The sequence below is a fragment of the Pezoporus flaviventris genome, unplaced genomic scaffold, assembly GCF_033815535.1.
Source record: "Pezoporus flaviventris isolate CSIRO_AGI_PZ_B2104156 unplaced genomic scaffold, CSIRO_AGI_Pfla_v1 ptg000154l, whole genome shotgun sequence".
Taxonomy (NCBI): Eukaryota; Metazoa; Chordata; class Aves; order Psittaciformes; family Psittacidae; genus Pezoporus; species Pezoporus flaviventris.
Genome location: NW_026892702.1, coordinates 2,606,660 through 2,626,427, shown reverse-complemented (window position 1 = coordinate 2,626,427; position 19,768 = coordinate 2,606,660). Strand labels below are relative to the sequence as shown.

At 44.7% G+C, this 19,768-nt stretch overlaps 1 protein-coding gene across 13 annotated transcripts in view; it reads right to left on the bottom strand.

The window, feature by feature from the left end:
- The window catches only part of CACNA1B (calcium voltage-gated channel subunit alpha1 B), a 297,888-nt gene that overhangs the window by 62,134 nt on the left and 215,986 nt on the right, over nucleotides 1–19,768 (bottom strand). For all 13 annotated transcript variants that reach the window (XM_061479698.1, XM_061479707.1, XM_061479708.1 and 10 more), the window contains 6 exons: nucleotides 18,527–19,348; nucleotides 17,114–17,328; nucleotides 14,852–14,972; nucleotides 11,417–11,546; nucleotides 9,883–9,942; nucleotides 8,651–8,757 (listed from right to left, as the gene is read on the bottom strand). In XM_061479698.1, coding sequence (XP_061335682.1) covers nucleotides 8,651–8,757; nucleotides 9,883–9,942; nucleotides 11,417–11,546; nucleotides 14,852–14,972; nucleotides 17,114–17,328; nucleotides 18,527–19,348 — 1,455 coding nt within the window. The remainder of the gene's footprint in view (nucleotides 1–8,650; nucleotides 8,758–9,882; nucleotides 9,943–11,416; nucleotides 11,547–14,851; nucleotides 14,973–17,113; nucleotides 17,329–18,526; nucleotides 19,349–19,768) is intronic.

Here is a 19,768-nt window from a genome sequence, read left to right as displayed (position 1 = left end):
GTGGAATTGATTTGGTTTGGGGGGGTTTTGCAGGTGTTGGTTGCTGTCCCCACCACAAATGCAGACTGTCCTAGTGAGGACTGCAGATGAACACCCACTTGAGGTGTGTTCATCACTTCACAGGCGGAAGGCTGTGGGCAGGACATGGCCCCTGCGGCATTCAGCCGTACGTGCTCTCCATCTTTCACTCCCTTCCCAGCTACTCACCGAACATCACCCAGGAGCTGGTCACCTTCCTGCCCCAAATTCCCACCCAGTCAATGGGCAGAGCCAGGGCAGCAGCAACCCTTGGCTGCAGCCACCAGGAGAAGAGGCTCAGTGCATCCATCCCAGCCCCAGGCAGGAGAAGGGGGAAAGTCACACTTGGCTCTCCTGCCTCCCAGGCACCTGGGTGAGGCAGGAGGGTGTTCCTCTGTGTCCTTCTGGGGACGCTGTGTCTAGACAAGCAGAGACCAGAGGGAAGTGGAGACTTCATGGTGAGGGACAGAGCTCTCCTGGGGACCAGAGCTGCCCCATGCTCATACTCTCATACTCGAGTCTCTCTTAGAAGACATGCTACCAAACCCATGCGGGAACATGTAATATGACAGCAATATTACATGCCTGGAACAGTGCTAGGGAACTTCCCACTTACACATGCAGGTGCTGTAAGTCACATTTTGGTTTTAGGTTTTGTTAAACATGAGTGCAAGACTTGAGACCACTCCTGTTGTTAACCAGTAAGAGGTTTTAAGGGGAAGGACAGAGTTCCTTTCCTCATGCACTTCCAAGGTAAAATAAAAAAGACACGGTTATATCTCCTTCCAACCCAACAGCAAAACAATGACATTCCCCTTCATTTCTTATGGAGTGAAAAATGGGATGAAAATCTTTAACAGAGTTTTAATCATGACTAGAGGTTTGGGTCTGAGACTGTATTGAGGTAACACAGGTGTGAATGAGTAACACGTGGAATAGATGCTGATATACCTATTCTATGCTCTTCCAATTTTCTAAACATTCCTCTTCTCCAACTGCAAAGCAGTAGAAATCCAAGTAACCCAAGATACCCACAAGAGGTGCACCAGGTAGTGGACCACAAAGCTTCCCCCACCCTGCTAGCACCCAGCCCTGTGCATGATGCAAAGGGATAAGCACCAAGAGTGGAAGAAACCATCTATTTCTATGGCTGGCTGACCTTTCTCAGCCCTGGAAGGTGCCCTTTTGCAGTCTATCTACTACTAAAAGACTAATAACTCAGTGCTAATACTGTGCTACTCAAAACTTGCCCTGGATCTGAACCTGCAACCTAGAAACACACATTCTTGCCTCCAACCTGGTCTCTTTCTCCAATTGCCAGTCACTGCACTTGACCTGAAATGCAATAAGCAGTGAAACACAAGGAATTTTTGGAGGGCCCTGGGCTGCATCCCCATGACTTATATACGGAACACAAGCTGCCTTTGCACGTGATTTAATAGGAATAGAGGGTAGGGGAAACAGGGTGGAGATTTACCTCTCTTCTCCCTGTCTCACCTTTCAGGGCTGCTTTAGAACCATTTCAGTCATGCCTGACTGCTGGCACAGCTGTAAATCCAGGTGATTGAGCTGATACTCATGGAGTTACAGGACTGATTTTATGCCACAAAGTACCTATTATATATTTAAAAGAAATCATTTTTCATTCTTATTACAAACATTTTAATCTGACTGAGATGCAGCAGACACTGCAAACACAGCTTTTCCTGGCTTCCTCTTCAGGTTTCAGCACTAATGAAGATCTGGCCCATGTTTGGCTTTGTCAACTTGCTTTCAAGCAGCTCCTAGCAAGCAATGATTCTGCACGGGCACTGCAGCCACCTCCTTGTCACCACAGCCTCCAGCTGAGCTGCCCAAACTGGAGCTCACCTACTCCTCAGGCAGCTGTGTCAGATCCTCAGCAATACCCTGGCTGCAAAACCATCTGTTCAGCCTCTCGAGAAGGACATTTGGTGGCAGGAGGGAAGGAGAAGGGGAAATAGGTAACCAGGAAGGAGATACCACCTAGCACGGCCAGCCAGCCTGTGCCCATGGCTGATGGTCACCCAGCACATGTCCATCAGTCTGGCTGCCCCTCCTGGTCCCTTCACTCTCTGGAAGGCCAAGGAAATTTCTTGGGTTTCTCCATGCTCCCCAGCCATTTGGAGTTCAACTACATGAGGAAGCCAGGGGAGAGAGAGTGAAGAGGTGGGAACTAAGAGAAGTAGTGGTGAGAGGAGAGTGAAGGGTTAAGGGACATGTGGTTGGGGCAGCAGGAGAAAAAAAAAGAGGTGGGATACATTGGCCCAGAGCTGTATTCAATTCTTGATCATTTGTGGCCGTGTTTCTGGTTTGCAGGTTAACACACAGAGCCCCAGCTTAGCAGCACAGCACTGGCAGGTAGCAAGTGAACTAGTAAACCTCAAGAGTCATCACCTGGGTTCAAATAGAACCACAGAATATTTTGCATGTTGTCTTCCAGTGCTCCTGATTCCAGGAAACCTAAACACCTATCTTCTATACTGACATGCATCTGTGCTAAGTAACAACTGTACTAGTAAGGCCTCCTGGAAAGGAAGTTCAAGACAAGAACAGAGACACTTCTTGGCTCTGAAGGAGCAAGCTCAAGTCTCACAGGCTTGGCTCCAAGCCTGAAGCAACAACCTCTATGGGCTTAATATATCTAGGAAGGATAAACAGACCCACTGGGGACTAATGAAGAGGTGGGACAGAGCGGGACAGAGCAAATCCTCCCTCCTGGGTCTATGAGAGAAGCTGTTTTTCCTTCACAAGGGGATGCATGTGGGTGACTGCACTGAGCCTGGAGGTAAACAGCAGACAGCTCCGGTTTTACTAAATTCCTTCTGCCCGAATGAAGGTCATGAGGAAGGGTTGATTTATTGGGTTTTTCCCCCTTTCAGGCACCTAAGCAAATAAAGAACACAACCAGTTAAATGTTAACAGGATTTATGATCTCAGTCACATGTTGATCCTGAGAAATCATTCTGATTTCTTGCCACAGCGAGATTCCTCTATAGCAGAACCTAACAGTGAGGTTTCTTTTATAGGACTGGCACTCGGAACTGTAGTGATGCAAATTGCATTTTAATTAAACGGATCTTCTGCAGCTACTCGAACCTATCAAATAAAACCTTAAGGGTTGTTTTCAGTGTTTTTAAGAACCCTTCTACCAATACTGATTTATACACTGCTCTAAGACAAAGCCAGGTGTCCCACAAAATAAAAGGTCCAGATGGAGCTAGGATTCAGTTAAAGGGTGTATTCAAGCACACCTTTAACCAGAATATTTCTCACAACAGAAATACGTTGCTCTGAAAGGAACAAGATCTTAGATGACTGCAGAATAATAACTGCAAAATTCAGAAGAGCCTCAGAAGAGATAAAGACAGCAAAGAGGAACCCAGTGGCTTAAAACAAGAGAACACCACAGGAAATAAATTGCATTAGGCCTGTTCTGGTTTTGGAGGGGGCAATTTGCTGCTATTTAAAACATTAAAAATATTTTAAAAGAGCTTGACACAGCCTTTTTTTTTTTCCTTTAATAAATAAAAGATCCTTTCAAAAATTAATAGCTCTTTAAAATGGAAGCTTCTTGTTTCTGTTGCTCCTGTCAGCACCTCTGATTTCACGTGACATGGGTGTGACAGACTCATGCCATCAACTATTCAGAGTCAGGTATAGTCACAACCTTGTGCAATTGCCTGAGATCCCCAGGGCAGAACATGAATTCATAGAATGGTTTGGGTTGGAAGAAATCTTCAAAGCTCATCTATTCCAACCCGCTGCAATGAGCAGAGATATCTTCAACTAGATCAGGTTGCTCAGAACCACATCCAGCCTGGCCTTGAATGTCTCCAGGGATGGAGCATCCACCACCTTTCTGGGCAACCTGTTTTAGTTAAAACCGCCACCCCTTGTCCTACTGCAACAGGCCCTGATAAAAAGCCTCTCCCCATCTTTCTTATAAGCCCCTTTTAAGTGCTGAGAGGCCACAATAAGGTCTCCCCAGAGTTCTCCAGGCTGAACAATCCCAACTCTCAGCCTTAACTTCTTCCACCAAAGACTAAATGAGGTCACACAACTCTGCCCAAGCACAAAGCCACCCTCTTCCAGGGTCTAAATGATCTGGTTTCCTAGATGGAATAAAGAAACAAGTGCCTGGTTTCCTGGTCCACATCCTCATGCCCATCTCTGCCTTATCTGTTACAGAGGAGCCAACCCAGCTCCTGTCCTGCTTGGAACCACAGCATGAGAAGACACAGCTCCTCCTCCTCTTCAATCCCCAAAGCAAATCTGTGCTGTACTGCACCAACACCACCACTTCCACCTCCTTTCAGATGGTTAAACCCAACTTTTGTTACCTCCCCCTTTACAAATTGCCCCTGCCAACCTCTCAAAAAGCTCTCTGTGCTCTGTTTTCACGTCAAAGACTATTCACCAATGTCAGAGGATGACAGCCTGAATCCCAGCTGAGTCACACTGCCCAGATTGCACAAAATTAGTTCTGAAGCTTCTAGCACTGTTAATACAGTTTAGAGAAGGAGACTTCTAAGAATAAAATTGCTTCTTTCAACCTCATTATTAGGATTTTCCTGAATTGCAAGCTCCCATACTAACAATGCACCCACTAAGCCATCCCCTCAAATCTTTTCTGTTCAATATATCTGCTTATCATGGTTTCTGACTCTCTGGTCTAATTTGCTTTCTAGTCTGCTTCTATCCTCTGCTTCAGGAAAATTAGGATGAATGTGGTTTGTTAAGGGGAAATACATTTCACTGAATAATGAGTAATAAAGGCACAAAGGAGTCGATGCAATGGGTGTAACATGGTTCGTTTCCACAGTGGCAAGTGTGTGTACACACGGTTGACAGGCATAACAGTGCAGCAAGAGACAGGAATAACATATTACCCCATGAAACTCCTAGAGAGAGATTCCAGCAAGAAGAAGACAAAGAAAGAGCAGAGTCAATGACAAACAGAAAGGTAAAGCTATACAGTGCCCCCCATGCACATAGAGATATGGGCTGCCAGATATTCCCATCCCCTGTCCCACACCCACCAACTCCACCTTCATAAAAACAAGCAAGGAGGCAGCAAGTTGGTTGTACAGGATATTGCCACACATCCTCCATGGTGCATCAGCCCTTTATCTGACAAGACAGGGCGAGAATCTACCTCCCTCCTCCTGACACTCTGGGGGACAATAACCTTGGTTGTTTGGCAAATGCTGCTTGCTTTTCCAAAGAGCTGTGTGAGATTCTGCGCAGCTCAGCCCTCTTTCTGTGGTGGAAAATGTAAAAACGCAGTCTCTTTTGACTATTCATCAGCTGTTTCTATTGAACAAATACAGTTTACACCTGAGGCTGACAAATTTTGATGCCAAATTTGCTAGCTTGCTTTAAGCTCCTCTAATTCTACTTCCCTAAAGACCAAAACATGTCTGTATGTTTGTGGCATGTTTAGAAAAAGAAGGGAATTTCTGTTTGAAACACATTGTTAAATAGAAGACATTATTTTATTATCATCATCATTGGTATTACTGATGTTTCTAGCATCTCACTGGGGGCCTTATTTTAAAGTGTATTTACTGCTTTGAAGTACAGTCAAGCACAGAAGAGCTTCTAAACAGCTCCAGGCACAAAGCAGACTGATAGCTGCTTTGAGAGACTGAGATGGATTTTATGAACCTTGCAGCAACCACTGATACTGTCTCATACTGCCTAAACAAATAGTCTCTTGCAATATTCCAGATGGATGCATTTCCAGATGGAAGCTTTCAGGAAGCTGTTTTTCCTGCTTTTTCAGTGACATGTCTATTCAGGAAGAAGTAGATTCGTATCACCTTCACTGGACACCAAGGAGGTCAAGAACATGCATGAATTAAATCCCACCCACTGAGTGGCAATCAGGTATTCTTGCAAACAACCTGGTAACAGCCACATGAAATACATTTTTACAGTGACACTGATGCTGAGTGACAGGCCTGGAGTGTTTGCTAGGAAAAAAACTACTAATAAAATGGGGAAGATTACTCAGATTGCTCTCCAAAAGCTCTTTTTCAGGATTATCCAACTTCAGCAGGCTTGGCGCATCCGCCTGGTTTAACCAAACCATGCAGTTGAGCTAAGGAGGTGACTATCTATTTTCATTTGAGCAGTTTGAGACTTGATAGTGTTCATAACTGGACTGGGGGGAACAGACAGCAAATCATCTCCCATGAGTGACTGGATTCCTGCTCACAGGTTAGAGCAGAGACACTGCAGTGCTCTCAGAACTGGATGTCAGCATTCCCTGCCTGAAGAAACATGGGCATGTAGAAGAGGTTACAGCCATAATAAAAACCACAGAAGTAATTCAGATTTCCCCAGGTCTCAGAAATAAGTTTGACTCACTTTAATCGGGGACACAATAAAGAGGCAGGCAGATTTAATGCATTGGCTTTCTGCAAATCCCTGCTCAATGCTTACTCAAAGAGCATGTAAAACAGAAGCAGCTAGGGGCAAACTATTATGAAGCACAGTTGGGGATGTAACAAGTAATTTATTTAGAGGTTGATGAGGTGCTGGTAGATATTCATGGCCAATGCAAGCAATAGAAAACCTAAGCACAAAAAGACTCAGAAAGATTAAAAATTACTTTTTTTAATCCATAACTTGTCCCTAAGAAAACCTTGTTCAAAAAGAAGATGTTTTAAAGGCAAAGCCTGCTGTCTGTTCTCACAGCACATGGAGTTGCTCTGAAAGGCTCACAAAATGCCTCATCTCCCAGTCTGTCTTGTAAGTTTGAATTCTTAATGGAAAAGGGAAATTCTCAGTGAATGACGGACTTGGGTAATATTGTTCTGCAAACTAATACTTGTGTCTAATTCTACTGTTCTTTTCTACCCCTCTTCAATTTAGAGGAGCTCTGTAAATTTGCTATACTTCTTTTAGTAAGTTTTTGCTTGACTCAGTCTGACCACATCCACTTGTGAAAGATGTTATGTTAATAAAACTCATGTGCAGGGAAACCAAGCTACACACATATCCGGTCCATCTTAGAAAGCAGCCTTGTTTGGGATGTCAAATTGGAGGTAAGCAAGGCATTCACCAGTCCAGCAATTCCATCTCAAGATACTCTTGTTTACAAAGGAGCAGTCAGCTCCTCTGAAAATCAAATTTCCAATGAATAAGGACAAAGCCTTTGAAGAAGGGAGGGCAGAATTCCTTTGAAAAACTTGTATTGGACATGACTTGCTCCAAGATCTAAATTCTTTGGCGTAGGATTGGGCACAGAAAGCCCAGACCCCAATATCCCCAAAGTGTCACTCCTCAACTGGCTCACAAATCATACTGACAATGTCAATCCCATCTCCTTCTGCGCGTCAACTCCTTGGTGAAATTAGCTTAGGCTTTTTGTCCAGCATTTGCTATGAAGAACAGAAGATCTAAAATGAACAGCAGATCTCACAGCCTTCACGTGAAAAGAACTTTGACACCTCAGAAAACGAAAAACTCAAGAAATACTCCAGGCCAACCTTACCAGAAAGGTCCCAGTAAACTTTTTGAGCTGCAAGGGACATGGCAGTCCTTTTCATCAGCAGAGCACATAAAAGGCTGTGGCTGGCTGCCTAAAAATTACTTGCAGTCAAGAATATACAAGACAATTCCACAGTTCCTCAGCAAAGGTGAATGTTTTTTCTCATTAGCAAGTAAAATAATTCCTTCACCTTCTCTAATCATAATGTCAATACACAAGTGAGTGCAATTTGCACATGGGCTGCTAAATGTTCATGTAATTACTCAAGGTTAATCTAGCAGAAGATTAAACTGGCCACATCTGTTTCCAGGTCATCTCCTGGAGTGTCTCAGGAAAACATTTGCAAAACAATTATTCCATAGGCAACAACTATACATGGAAAATTTCTTTCTATCTTCCAAATCTGAGCTCCCCAAGTTCTGAATAACCTGCATTGTTCTTCCTCTGCTCTCTTCATTTGAAAATGCTCAAAAGAAAAGCTAATCTTCATTTTTAAAAGGCGATTCCTCTGTGACTGTTGCTCAAAATCCTCCATGACACTAAATAATGATCTATGTGCTTCTTTAATGTCCTAAGTAGAGAGCTGTGTTTCAGGGAGGGTGCAGTTAACCTGTGAAGTGAAACTGTCTGGAAATCAAAGTACCCTGAATGAGAGAGGGGGAGGAGGAGGAGAAACACCAAAGGTCTATGAACCAGAAATATCCATGACTCTAGAAATAAGGTTGTAAAGAGTTCACAGACTTCTCAGCTGATGGCGTTAACTGTTCTTTTATAGTAAGGACAAGTTTTAAAACAACTGCCTGAAGACACTGGACGGCCACAAACTGTTCCCATGTGTCCTTGAAAAGAAGTTGGCCAAAGAGTCATAAAAATCTTTGGTTTAAGGTTTGAATGAGCCCCTAAAGCTGGGAGAATTTTCAAGGGATTCTACAACACAAATATAGGGAATTATTTTTTTGCTTTCCCCCAGCTCTGAGAAGATAAAGGACAGAAACTGAACATTTCACTGAGAAACAGCCACAAACGCTGCACTTCAACTAGGGCTGTGCCCTGGTTCTGCCTCCTCTGCAGCTTATTTCCTAGAAATTGGGATGCGAATGAACATGTACTTACGAGAAGGCAAATGCCACCAAGGCCCCACTGACCACAATGAAGTCCAGGATATTCCACAGGTCACGGAAGTAGGAGCCAGGGTGGAGTAACAGCCCCAGGTCAATCATCTTCAGGAGAAACAGAGGAAAAGAGTTTTAATAAAACAAGTACCAAATCAACACTACTGAGGAACAGACGCATGTCCTAAATCAAATGATCCTTAACAAACTCTTCTACAGGGCTCTACAGCAGCAGGGCATCGTCTGGGTACTTAGTCAAGATGCTCATCTAATAGGCCCTGTCAAAACCAAAGCTGAAGTCAATAAACCATCACCAAAAACACTAGAGACAGCAGCCCTAACTGCTACACAGGACTCTCTGCATAGACATACATTAATCTCTGGGAGCAGCAGTCTGTGTGTGCAACATCCAAACAGTTTGATTTCATTCTACCCCAATCTTACCATATTAGTAGGAGTTAACAACTGGCAGAGGATATTGCACGTCTGCACAAGACTGACCCCGTCCTTGCAATGCTGCTCAAGTTGAGTTTTGAAGTGCATGCTAGGTTTTACGTCATTTTCTGAGAGCTCTACACTGTCCATGTAAGGTTGCTTTTCTCACATAGCTTCAATTCCTTTCACTGAACAAAGGAAATCTGGTTTTTATTCTTCATCTCTTTTGCACCTTGCTCTGACAGTAAAAACTAACTCCATCACTACCCCAAGAATAAATCCTTACTTTATTAGTATTGTGCTTTCTGGAAAGTTACCGCCTCATGGTCTTAGCAAAACCTATCACCCTACTGAGTAAAAAGATAAATCCTCAACTTTTGGAAACATGACAGACCAAGAATCAGTTGTTATTAATATTCCTGGTCAGCATCAAAGGAAAAAAGGAAGAATCAGACATGTCTCAGTGAAGTCTATCGGCTCCTGTGTCCTTAGCCACGCACAGACATTTCTGCATCAGATACATTTCTTATCCTCTTACGCAACCACCTACTAAAGATATCCTTATTTTCCTTTATAAAACGGGAGATTAAAGAAACCAGGAGAGCCACTTCAGAAAGGCATCTGTTGTGCACTGTCTATCCCAGGAACAGCATTTGGAAGCAAGGCTTTCGACCACCACCACTTCTCCAGGCACCTCAGAGATATTTGCAGTGCTTCACTCTTTTTCTCCAGCTTCACAGAAGCAGATATGTAAATCTGAAAGGGGAGGTGAACCTTTCTGCTTAGAAACCTTCTTACCTTGATCACCATCTCAAAGGTAAAGACACCCGTAAATATATAATCCAAGTATTTCAGAGCCTAAATGGGAAAGAGAAACTCATATTAGGGGAGACTACACATTGAAACAAGCTGCACATGAGCAAAGAGTCTGTTCTAGCAACAGTCTATTTGCTTTAATAGGTAAATATCTCATGGGAGGCTTTCAAACAGTTTAGGCACAAACTTGCATCATCTGATTTAAACAGCAACATGTTTTCCAGTCCTTGCCAGACTGCCGTGTGCATGCCCATGAGTTGCTTCAGTTCACCTGCACGTATGGCAGCTTTAATAACTCAAAACTGGATATTTCAAATAGAAATATTTAAATATCCTTTCTAAAAGAGCTTATTCACCAGCATCTGTGTAGCAGCCTGGTTTTCCCTTCTGCTGTAGCTGATGATAGTGCTGTTAAAGACCTTGGGAGAGTAAGAGAGTGCTAAAATCCTTTTTGCAAAACTCATTCCCCAGTTATTAAGGATGAGGGACAGAGACTGCTCATAGCTACTTCAGCTCATTATTGACATGGGAATTTGTGGATCCTCCTCCGGAAAAAGCTAGGACTGACCAGATACAGAAGCAGGAGGCCAGGCCAGGCAGCCTGGTCTGCCAGCCTGTGCTCTGAACAACCCAGGTCCTTAATCTATTGAAGGGGTGGATGAACACAGGCTTCTCAGCACGTATCCTGGTAAACGCAATACCAGTCCATTCAAACACCCAGCCATCTCCTAAATTTCATACGGATGGGATCCATCTATTCACAGTCAAATTCATATCATTATACATAGTGAATGGATATTAGGTCATTATAAACATCACATGATAGCGCAACTATTGACACTGAAGAGCCTCAAATCAGTCAACTGCATCTTGCAATTTCTATCATCTTCAGTTCTGTAGAGTGTCAGTTGTCCATGCAGCTATAACTAGCTCTGTGAATGTGCTTGAGAGACAGACACCCAGCTGTCTGCCTTATGAATGCTCCTGAGCAGGATGCTCTCATGTTCAAGGTGGCATACTCCTACTTCTACTTGTAACAGCACCCATCTATGAAGATGCCAAATCTGGCTTGATATCCATGAACAAGTAGATTTGCTACTAATTCTAAGATATTGCTGCCATACTCTACCAAGTTAAAAAGCCGTATCTGGCTTTACATCCTTGGGCTCTGCTCTGGCAGGAGAAGGGGACAGTAGGACAGTGTCAGCCCTGGCTTGTGACTAGAGAGCCTTTCCCATTGCTGAATGATGTGTGAGATTTGCAGGCATCTTCCCTGTAACTCACACCAGCCATAAACCCAGTGATTTCCAAATTCTCATTTGGTTGAAGCAGTAGAAAAGGATGGGATTTGCGAACATTTTGATAGTGGAGCAAGCTAATTTGAGTATGCAGAGCTCCAGTTCTGCACTTGCCAGTGCACCGTGTTACCCTTTAGGGATAGGAATGGACATGCCTTGTGCAGAACTGCTGGGAGAAGCAGAACAACTTTATTGTGGCCATGTTGCTTGGTACTCACATCATTCCTTGGTGACTCCGCTTGGACAGGGTCTTCTGCAGCCAGAGCAATGCTGCTGAGGGCTATAACTATGAGGATGACCATCTCGAAATAGCGCAGGTTGACGATGTAGTGGAAAAGGCGCCGAATCCTGCAAACAACAGAAGCACTTAGGAGGAATACTGCAGGTCCTGGAATTCAAGTGCAGGGCTATGAAAGGCTGGCAGAAGGACAACAATCGTAAGGAATATCACCTAATATCAACATAATGAAATTAAAAAGTCTTCATATAAATCACAGCATGGTTTGGGTTGGAAGGGACCTTAAAGCTCATCCAGTTCCAATTCCTGTTACAATAATAGTAAGAAAATAGAAAACAGGATCAATGGCTTTAAACTTCAATTTGCAGCTGATCTATGGTGAGATTTCAAGTAAGACGTTTAACATCGCTGCGCTGCTCTGTACCCACTCTGCAAAGCAATGACATCTATCTAATTTCTATCTACCTGTCTATCTATCATCATAAGAGCATTGAGAGCTTTCAAGCATTCAGACTCAGTTTTGCAAATTATGTTTATATATCCCCCCCCCCCCCTCTTTTTCACTTTGAACTCACAGGCTAAAGTCCTGCGAGTTCAAAACCAGGTTTGAAATCCTTTTAATACCAATAAATCCCTTTAAAATTGAGATATACACTACGCACTCAGACTCTTAGCTGAAACTGGCTTTGTGGCTATGAGTATTACTTCTACCAATCACTCCCTGGCCAAGCACCCCTGCCAGCAATTTATTCTAAGATAAATATGCCTTATAAGCTGCACAAATACTTTACAGTAATATATTTGATTGCTTTAACCTAATACTTTTCCCCTCAACAAATTGTGTCCAAGAAAAGTGACAAATGCTTCAATTTCCAAGAAATGCAAAACTCCTCACAGACTTCAGCTAATAACTCTTTCTGACCGCTATTCATCAATACTTAGCAGCACAGAGAACTCTGCAACATATTTGCCTGCTGAATAAAGGACTTACGTTCTGACCAAGAATCAAATTACAGGTACAACTCACCAGCAACCTTGTTATCTGAGAGTGTAATTCAGTTCCTACATCACATTTTCTCTAAGCAAATATCTGAACAGTTAGAACTAATTTTTCACATTTACTGATATAGTCTTTTTCTCTGAATTGCTAATGGATTCAGAAGGAAAAAGAGTTACAAATACCAAGGAAACAGATTAGATACAAAACAAGATGAAAAAAAGTGCTTTTGTGGATCCCTGAACTCTGGTTATCAATCTGACAGGAGAAGATTATCATCTACATACTCCACAAATCCATAGACGTGAAAGCCAACATTTTCAATAACATTTGTAACTGTAATTCGTGAATCAAACTCAATTCATCGAAGGAATTACAAGTCCCTATTTTTAGATCTTCATTGTTCATAACCAGCAGTGAGATGCAGGAGCATTTGTAAAGTGCCAGTGGTTCTTGAGGAATCATTTTAGATGCATGGCAATAGCACTTGAAAAGTAGCACACTGCATTTGTGCTTCTCACACCATTTTTGCCCACTGGCAAGATCCAAGTCACGCATCCCTAGCAGGGATTGGAAGGGAGGGGGGTAGCAATAGCTGTTGTGGAAACCTGCTCCAGAAAGCTGAAAGCTAACTTCTCCCTTGACAAGTTAGGACCAACTAAAACACCCAAGAGGATCCAGCTGAATCTGCATCTTGCCCAGAGGAAGAAAACCAAGCTGCTGACGTTCCTGAAGCTTGGTCTTCACCTTCTTTTTTTCTCCGTGGTCCTGTGTAATACATCTCTCCCAGTGGACTTTGTGTTTTCACTGCAAGACAGGGAACTATCTTGCAGTGCAGCTTTTGGGGAGAAAACTGGGGAAAACTGCAAGGTGACTGAAACAACATACCAGCTCCTGGACTGTGAGATTCAGAAGGTCATAACTGAAGGGGCAGGTGGGAGAAAACAAGCAAACAGTGAAACTAAAGTCTTCATAGAAATCACAGCATGGTTTGTATTGGAAGGGACCTTAAAGCTCATCCAGCTCCAACCCCTGCCACAGGCAGGGACACCTTCCACTAGAGCAGCTTGCTCCAAGCCCCTGTGTCCAACCTGGCCTTGAGCACTGCCAGGGATGGGGCAGCCACAGCTTCTCTGGTCTTGCTGCTTCTCTGTCTGCCCAGTCCTCTCCTCAGCTCAGACCCTTATGGGCTTGGGATCACCCAGCTTTCCACTCTGAAATGCTGCCTTCAGCAGACATTTTACAGCCAATGCTCATTTTGGGGTCATTCTCCTTTTCTAACAGCTGGTGTTGAGAGATAGCCTCTAACTTCTCCCACTGATGAATTTCTTCTGTGTTCATAGCTGTATTGTCTTGGAGGGCTGTAGCCTAAACTATGTATCTGGCACTTGTTTCTAAAGGAAGTGTTCAGCCTGTCCACTGTCCAGGGGTGCTGGACTGTAGATTCCACCAGAGAAGCATTTCTGATGTCAAAGATGCGTACACAGAGCAGCCTGTTCTGTTCCACCAGCTGCACAGGCAGCCAGGATGTCGCAGTCCTGAAGAGCAGGGGGTGCAGGAGCACTCATTGTTCTCTTGAACCAAGGTGCTAAAGGAAGGGCCTGAGTTCCCCTTAGGCGCCTGAGCCTGCGGAGTACAACCTGAGACACCAACGTCAAGGATCTGCAGCAAGTCTACTTGAGCCGGAGAGAGACAATCACATCTGCTCCTAGCAGATCTCTGGGTTGGCAGAAGTTTCAAAGCCCTCCATCGCCCCAAGTTACTGCTTAAAATGACTCACAGGCCTTCATGCTACAATTATTACAACTCCTGCTGCTCTTGTCTAGTCCTGCAGCCTTCAGAGTGACATACTCAGTATTTACAGGCTTTGAGTACAAAGCTCCCCATGAGGTACAGATGCCTGAAGCGGAAGAAATGCTGTAATCCCAACAGATCCCATGGGCGGTACGCTCAGCACTGGCAAATGAAAAACAGTCATGTTTTCCCAGAAGCTGAAGGTTTTCAGAGATGTGAGGGTCCTAGTACAGTAGAGCACAAATTCCAGTTGAGGAACCTGCAGGAATCTGCTGACATCAAAAAAGGCCCCCAACCAGTGTCTCCTGGTAATGTTTCTCCAAGTGGTGGTCGATGCTCCCACCTTTTATAGTGATACAACAGAGCAAATAACAGCCCATCAGCAGGGTGGTTCGGAAGAGTCTGTCTAAAGCAGCATCTTTTCCTTGTCCTACCAATATATTCCTGCAGAAAATCCCAGCTGAAAGACAGCAACTGGTCTGCAGCGTCCATAAGCTTTTATGTCATTGCCCAATGTGTTTGACTGGCAGAGATGAAGATCAAGCTGATGCTATTGCTCTGAATGCCCATGCCTGAAGTACCTGTAACCCATAATAAGTGGTATTACAGAGTCAAAGTACTTACGGATTTGTAGGACTTAGGATAAACATGGAACTGTAAGGCAAGATTGGTTTAGGCCCATTTTTTGTCAAGTCATCGACGTCTTTCTTCTCCTCTGTTTTACTTTCAAATTCAACGTTGTTCACTGAAATATGAATTTAAGGAAACAGAAACCAGAGAGTTAAAAATGTATCTTTACACAGCAGGCTGCCTGCAACAGCTGGATATGCAAACAGTGCAGCTGGGAAAGCAAACAGCCTTTGAAGACGTTGATTAAATGTGATGAACAATCATTTGATTATTATCACTGCTATTTACTACGCTATGATATACACTGCAATTATCTTCCTTAACTGCTGCACTGATGAGCAATAGATCAGAAATGGCCAGGAAATGAAGATGCCCAGTGCTGACAAACAAAGAAACCTTATACTTATTTCTACAAGAGCTGCCAAACTGGGGATGGAAATCCCATTCCAAATATCATACATTATTAGGGAGAGAGAAGCAGCTAGGGATCCTTGGGAAGAAAAGAGACAGTGAGTTTAACTAACTCCATTATCTCATATCTTCTCCCATAGATCAGCATTCATAAGCATATTGGCTTTTGAATGTGCAGAAGAGCAAATTCTTAGATCAGCTTCAATACTTTTGGGGTTAAATGCCGAACTTCCCAGTGTTAGGAAGAGACTAGGAAGGGATTTCTTGGAACCCTTAGCCCTGCGCCTGCATAGTGCACCCCAGTTTTGGCAGGGCTCCCCATGTATAAATGTGTCAAGCTCCATCTCGCATCAGGTTTTTCATTACATGAACCTCTTCTTTATGTTAGTTCTGAATCTCACTTCCAGAGGTTAAAAATGCATTCTCCAATTTCCATCATCAGTTTACTTGCTGTGGGTTTATAGGATAATTTGCTTAATTTCCAATGTATGAACTGGAAAACATTTTATACTACAAATTCTCTTGTTAGACAGATACGGACTTGTCTATTCATTCACAGCACTTGGAATCCAAAAACCTCCACCCACTTATAACGTGTTAGGTGCAGGGTTTTATTACTTTTTGTTTTATTTTGCAACAAAACGACACTTCATTGTGTGTGAGTGACATGTTCAATAAACTGCTTATTGCATCTGAAGTCAGATACCAAGGAAATGGCCAGGAAAGAGAGAGGCTGATAAATTGTGATTGACAGACACTCAGTATTGCAATATAGTAAAATTATCACTTCAGAAAAAGAAGAAATTAGCATGGTGGGGGGAGACCAGTCTCGTGTGGCTGACAACACAGTTAGAAAGCACATAGAGAAGCCGCCAGATTTTGGCTGTGCCTCTTGGAAAGCAGTGTCCTGACAGCCTGAAATCTGATGTGGACCTCTTGGATCTCACACTGCAATCCTCCTTGGCATTCCCAGGTCTCAAGACTTCCCAGGCTGTGCCTACACTGCCAGGAATGAGCCACAACCTGGTCAGAATGAGCTGGTGGCCGGGTGTTTGTAGTGCAGGTCATGGACACGGCGGTCTTGGACCATCTGTAAAACAGGGTAGATCCACACTGATAGACCCAATGCATGGAGCTGTGGAGAAGGACAGGTGAGGGTGGATCTGCTGAAACTGAGACACAGAGGACTGCAAGAAGCTCTAAAATTACTCAGCCTGCAGGAACCCAAAGCAGCAGGGTCACCCGATGGATGCTGTGGTAGCTGTGCTGCCACAAAAGACCTGCTGCTCCACAGTGGGCTCAGCCAATACATCAAGAAGTATGAATTTGGTCTGTGGGCTTGAATGCAGTGCCACTGCTTCCCATGCCCTTGTCTGAGGGGTCTGTGGCCCACCAGGCCTCTGGGGCACCAGAGGAACCATAAAACAGCACTGCTGGAGTTGGAGCTTGCAGCATGGCAGCTGAGGAAGGCAATAAAGCAGGACCTACTCCTGTGCTCAAAAGGTCTGCTGCAGTTGCTTGTTTTGCTGCACAGCTCTCAGTTACCACATTTTATTGTCTTTCTTGCTCCTTTTCTTATGTAAAGATGCATGAATGTGCTCTGGTTGAGCCACCTCCAGGGAGCCTGATGTGGTCTTTTCCAGAACCACCAGGTGACCCAGGAACGCCTTTTGGGTTCCTGCAGGCTGCATGAATTGTAGAGCCTGTATCAGCAACTTCTCCTATGCACCTATTGCAAGGATGGCCAGGAGATCCCCTTCACCCATCATGTGCTGATAGCTCCTTGGAAAGTCACCTTTTTCCTGGCAACTTCTTAGCAAAAAGCAGGGGGACAGAGGCACTCACTTGGTATGACAGTGGTTTCCCCCGGCGGGGCAGTGATGGTGACAGGGATGTTCACAGTGGTGGTTTTGTCCAGCGGTGGCTGAATCATCCGTGTCACGTTCTTCTGGTTGTCAGCATCTTCTGGCTGCTCCGGCACCTTCTGCAGGTAGGTGCTGGGAAGGGTGTGCACAGGGACACTCACACTTCCACTAGCCTCAATCTCACACTTATTCTCCCTAAGGTAGAAAAGCAGGTTTTGTTGGATATGGCCCAGGAAGAAGCCAGAGAACACATGCACACCTATGGAACATAGGTTCCATAGACTATTTTCTCCATGGAAGTCCTTTGCAGGAAAGTCACAGGCTGCAGGACAACCTACTGGTATCACAGTATGTGACCTGGTCCTCTGAGCCAACATTAAGAGGAACCATGCCACTGAGCATCACTTTATTCAGTTTAATGAGACTCAGAACCGAGCGTCGTAAGAAAAGACCAGACAGCACTTGCATGTAACAGTGACATTAGCTTTCCAGCTTCAGCTGGCTTCTGAATGAATTCTGACATTCTGCTGTTTAATGTTCTCCTGAGACCTCATTTTAAATATGGTGACTCTCTTTCCCAGTCCTAAACCCCTCTGTAATGTTGCTTTATGCGGCTAAACAGCTTCTGCATTCCTCTGCAGCAGTAGCTCTGTTTCAGTGAGGAGGAAAGTGAGCTTGTGCACATGATCAAACTAAACAGTATGCAAAGTGTTTTGAAATCCATCTGAAAGGAGGATAATATAGACAGGAAAATTATTATCTCAGTGCCACTCACAGCTCTCCACGGTGACATGAGCGCTATTCTAAAGGATCCCAGTGAAATTTCTTTTCCACCAGACTAATAAAGCTGAAAAGGCAATCTATCCTTCTTTATTAACTACTTTAAATGCTTCGCGAGTACAATTTTTCTCACTTGACTTACATAAGAATTAAACCAAATGGGGTACATCGGTGTTCTTAATGAAAGAAGCCACTTGCTGTAACAATTGGTGATGCAGCTGACAGGTTCATCATAAAATAGTAAAAAGAGAACCAAAGGACTATAAGCAAGACTGGATGCTATTTAAATATCTGTCCCACAGAAACTTCCTTGAAATTCCCTGCTCCATGTTATGTGTCCTAGAGGGTCTGATGGTATTTACATCAAGGATATTCCTTTACACAAACCTGAGCTATTCTATGGTCCATCATGGACCGAAACCACCTTTGGGAGCCTCTGGCATTACTGAGTGAAGCAAAACAGACCTGCAGGTTGTGGTGGTAGCTGGCGTGGGTGCGAGAACAGCAGGGAACACCTTGGGAAGGGGAATAAATAATTCCCTGAATCGTGTCTGTGGTCTCGTGGCCCCTGAGCTGTCCCAGGGACAAGTCTAACCATGCAGCACTCACTTACTTGGGCTGATGATTCCGGTGCTCCTTCTCGCCAGCCTCCCCCTCCTTCTCCCCGTTCTCCTTCTCCACTGAATCGTAGGTTGACAGCGCCCTGTTCCTGAACCTGTGCCGTCTGTGAGGTTCTTCTCCGTTCTCGCCCTTGGACCCAGGCTCCCCTTCCCGGTTCCCAGACCTCGACCCTCCCCGGTGTCGGGAACGTCGCTCGCTCCTGGCCCCGTTGATTGTCCCATTGCCTTCCTTGCCTTGCCGGTCGGCAGAGTGCCGGTGAGGCCGGTGCCTGCGGTGCTCCTTCTCACCACCTTCATCCACCGAACCCCGGCGATGGTGCCTCTTTCCCCCCTCCTGACCCCTGTTCCGATCACTTTTCCCTTCCTTACTTCCCCCTTCCACCTCCTTGCTGCGGCTCCGGTGTTGCCTGTGCCGCTCCTCCTTATTGTTGACACCAGGTTCCCCGTTCTCATCCTTGGTCACATCACCCTTCTCTTGCTCTCCCAGTTTGTCTTTATCCCGATGTCGATGGTGCTTTCGTGGAGGTTCTGTCCCATCACCAGAGCTGACTTTGGTCTGCTCCACCTCCTGCACATCCACAGGACTCAGCTTGCTGATGTTGTTCCTCCCTTCGCTCCTCGGCTCTACCACCAGTGGTCGGTCCAAATGAGTCTTCATGTCCGGCCTGATGTGAAGGGTGGTGGCATAACGCACCCTCTCCTCTGGATCCAGCTCGTTGTACAGCGCCTCGCAGCTGGCTCGGAAATTGTGCATCCGGATCTGGCTGGTCCTCTGCTCCCAAACAGACTTGGATTTGGAGGAGTTCTGCTGCTTGCTGAGGAGGGGAGGAAGGTGGAAAGTTAGTATCCAGCTTTGAACTGATTCCCTAAAAACAACCAAAAATACAAGAGGAATTTTTCAGCTGAGAAGGGGGATTAGAGGGTTAAGCCAAAGAAATTATAGGAATGGAGAGAAAATGGCTGGCGGAAAACATGAGCAGGGAAAGCCAGCAGGATCATCAGTGTTAGTTTGCCCCCGCACATGTTAGGCATTATGGAACAAGCCCTCTGGAAAGGAGTTATCTTGGCTTATAAAACAAGGCCATCCCCTTTGGAAGTGTCAGGTACAGCCTGAAGGGTTAAAGTCTCTGCACACATCATATAGCACAGCCAGCGCTTTGAAACCGCCTACAAGGTTTCCCACAATTAACAGCACCTCTGTCCCCACCTGGAAACATCTGGATGAGCAAATCAGC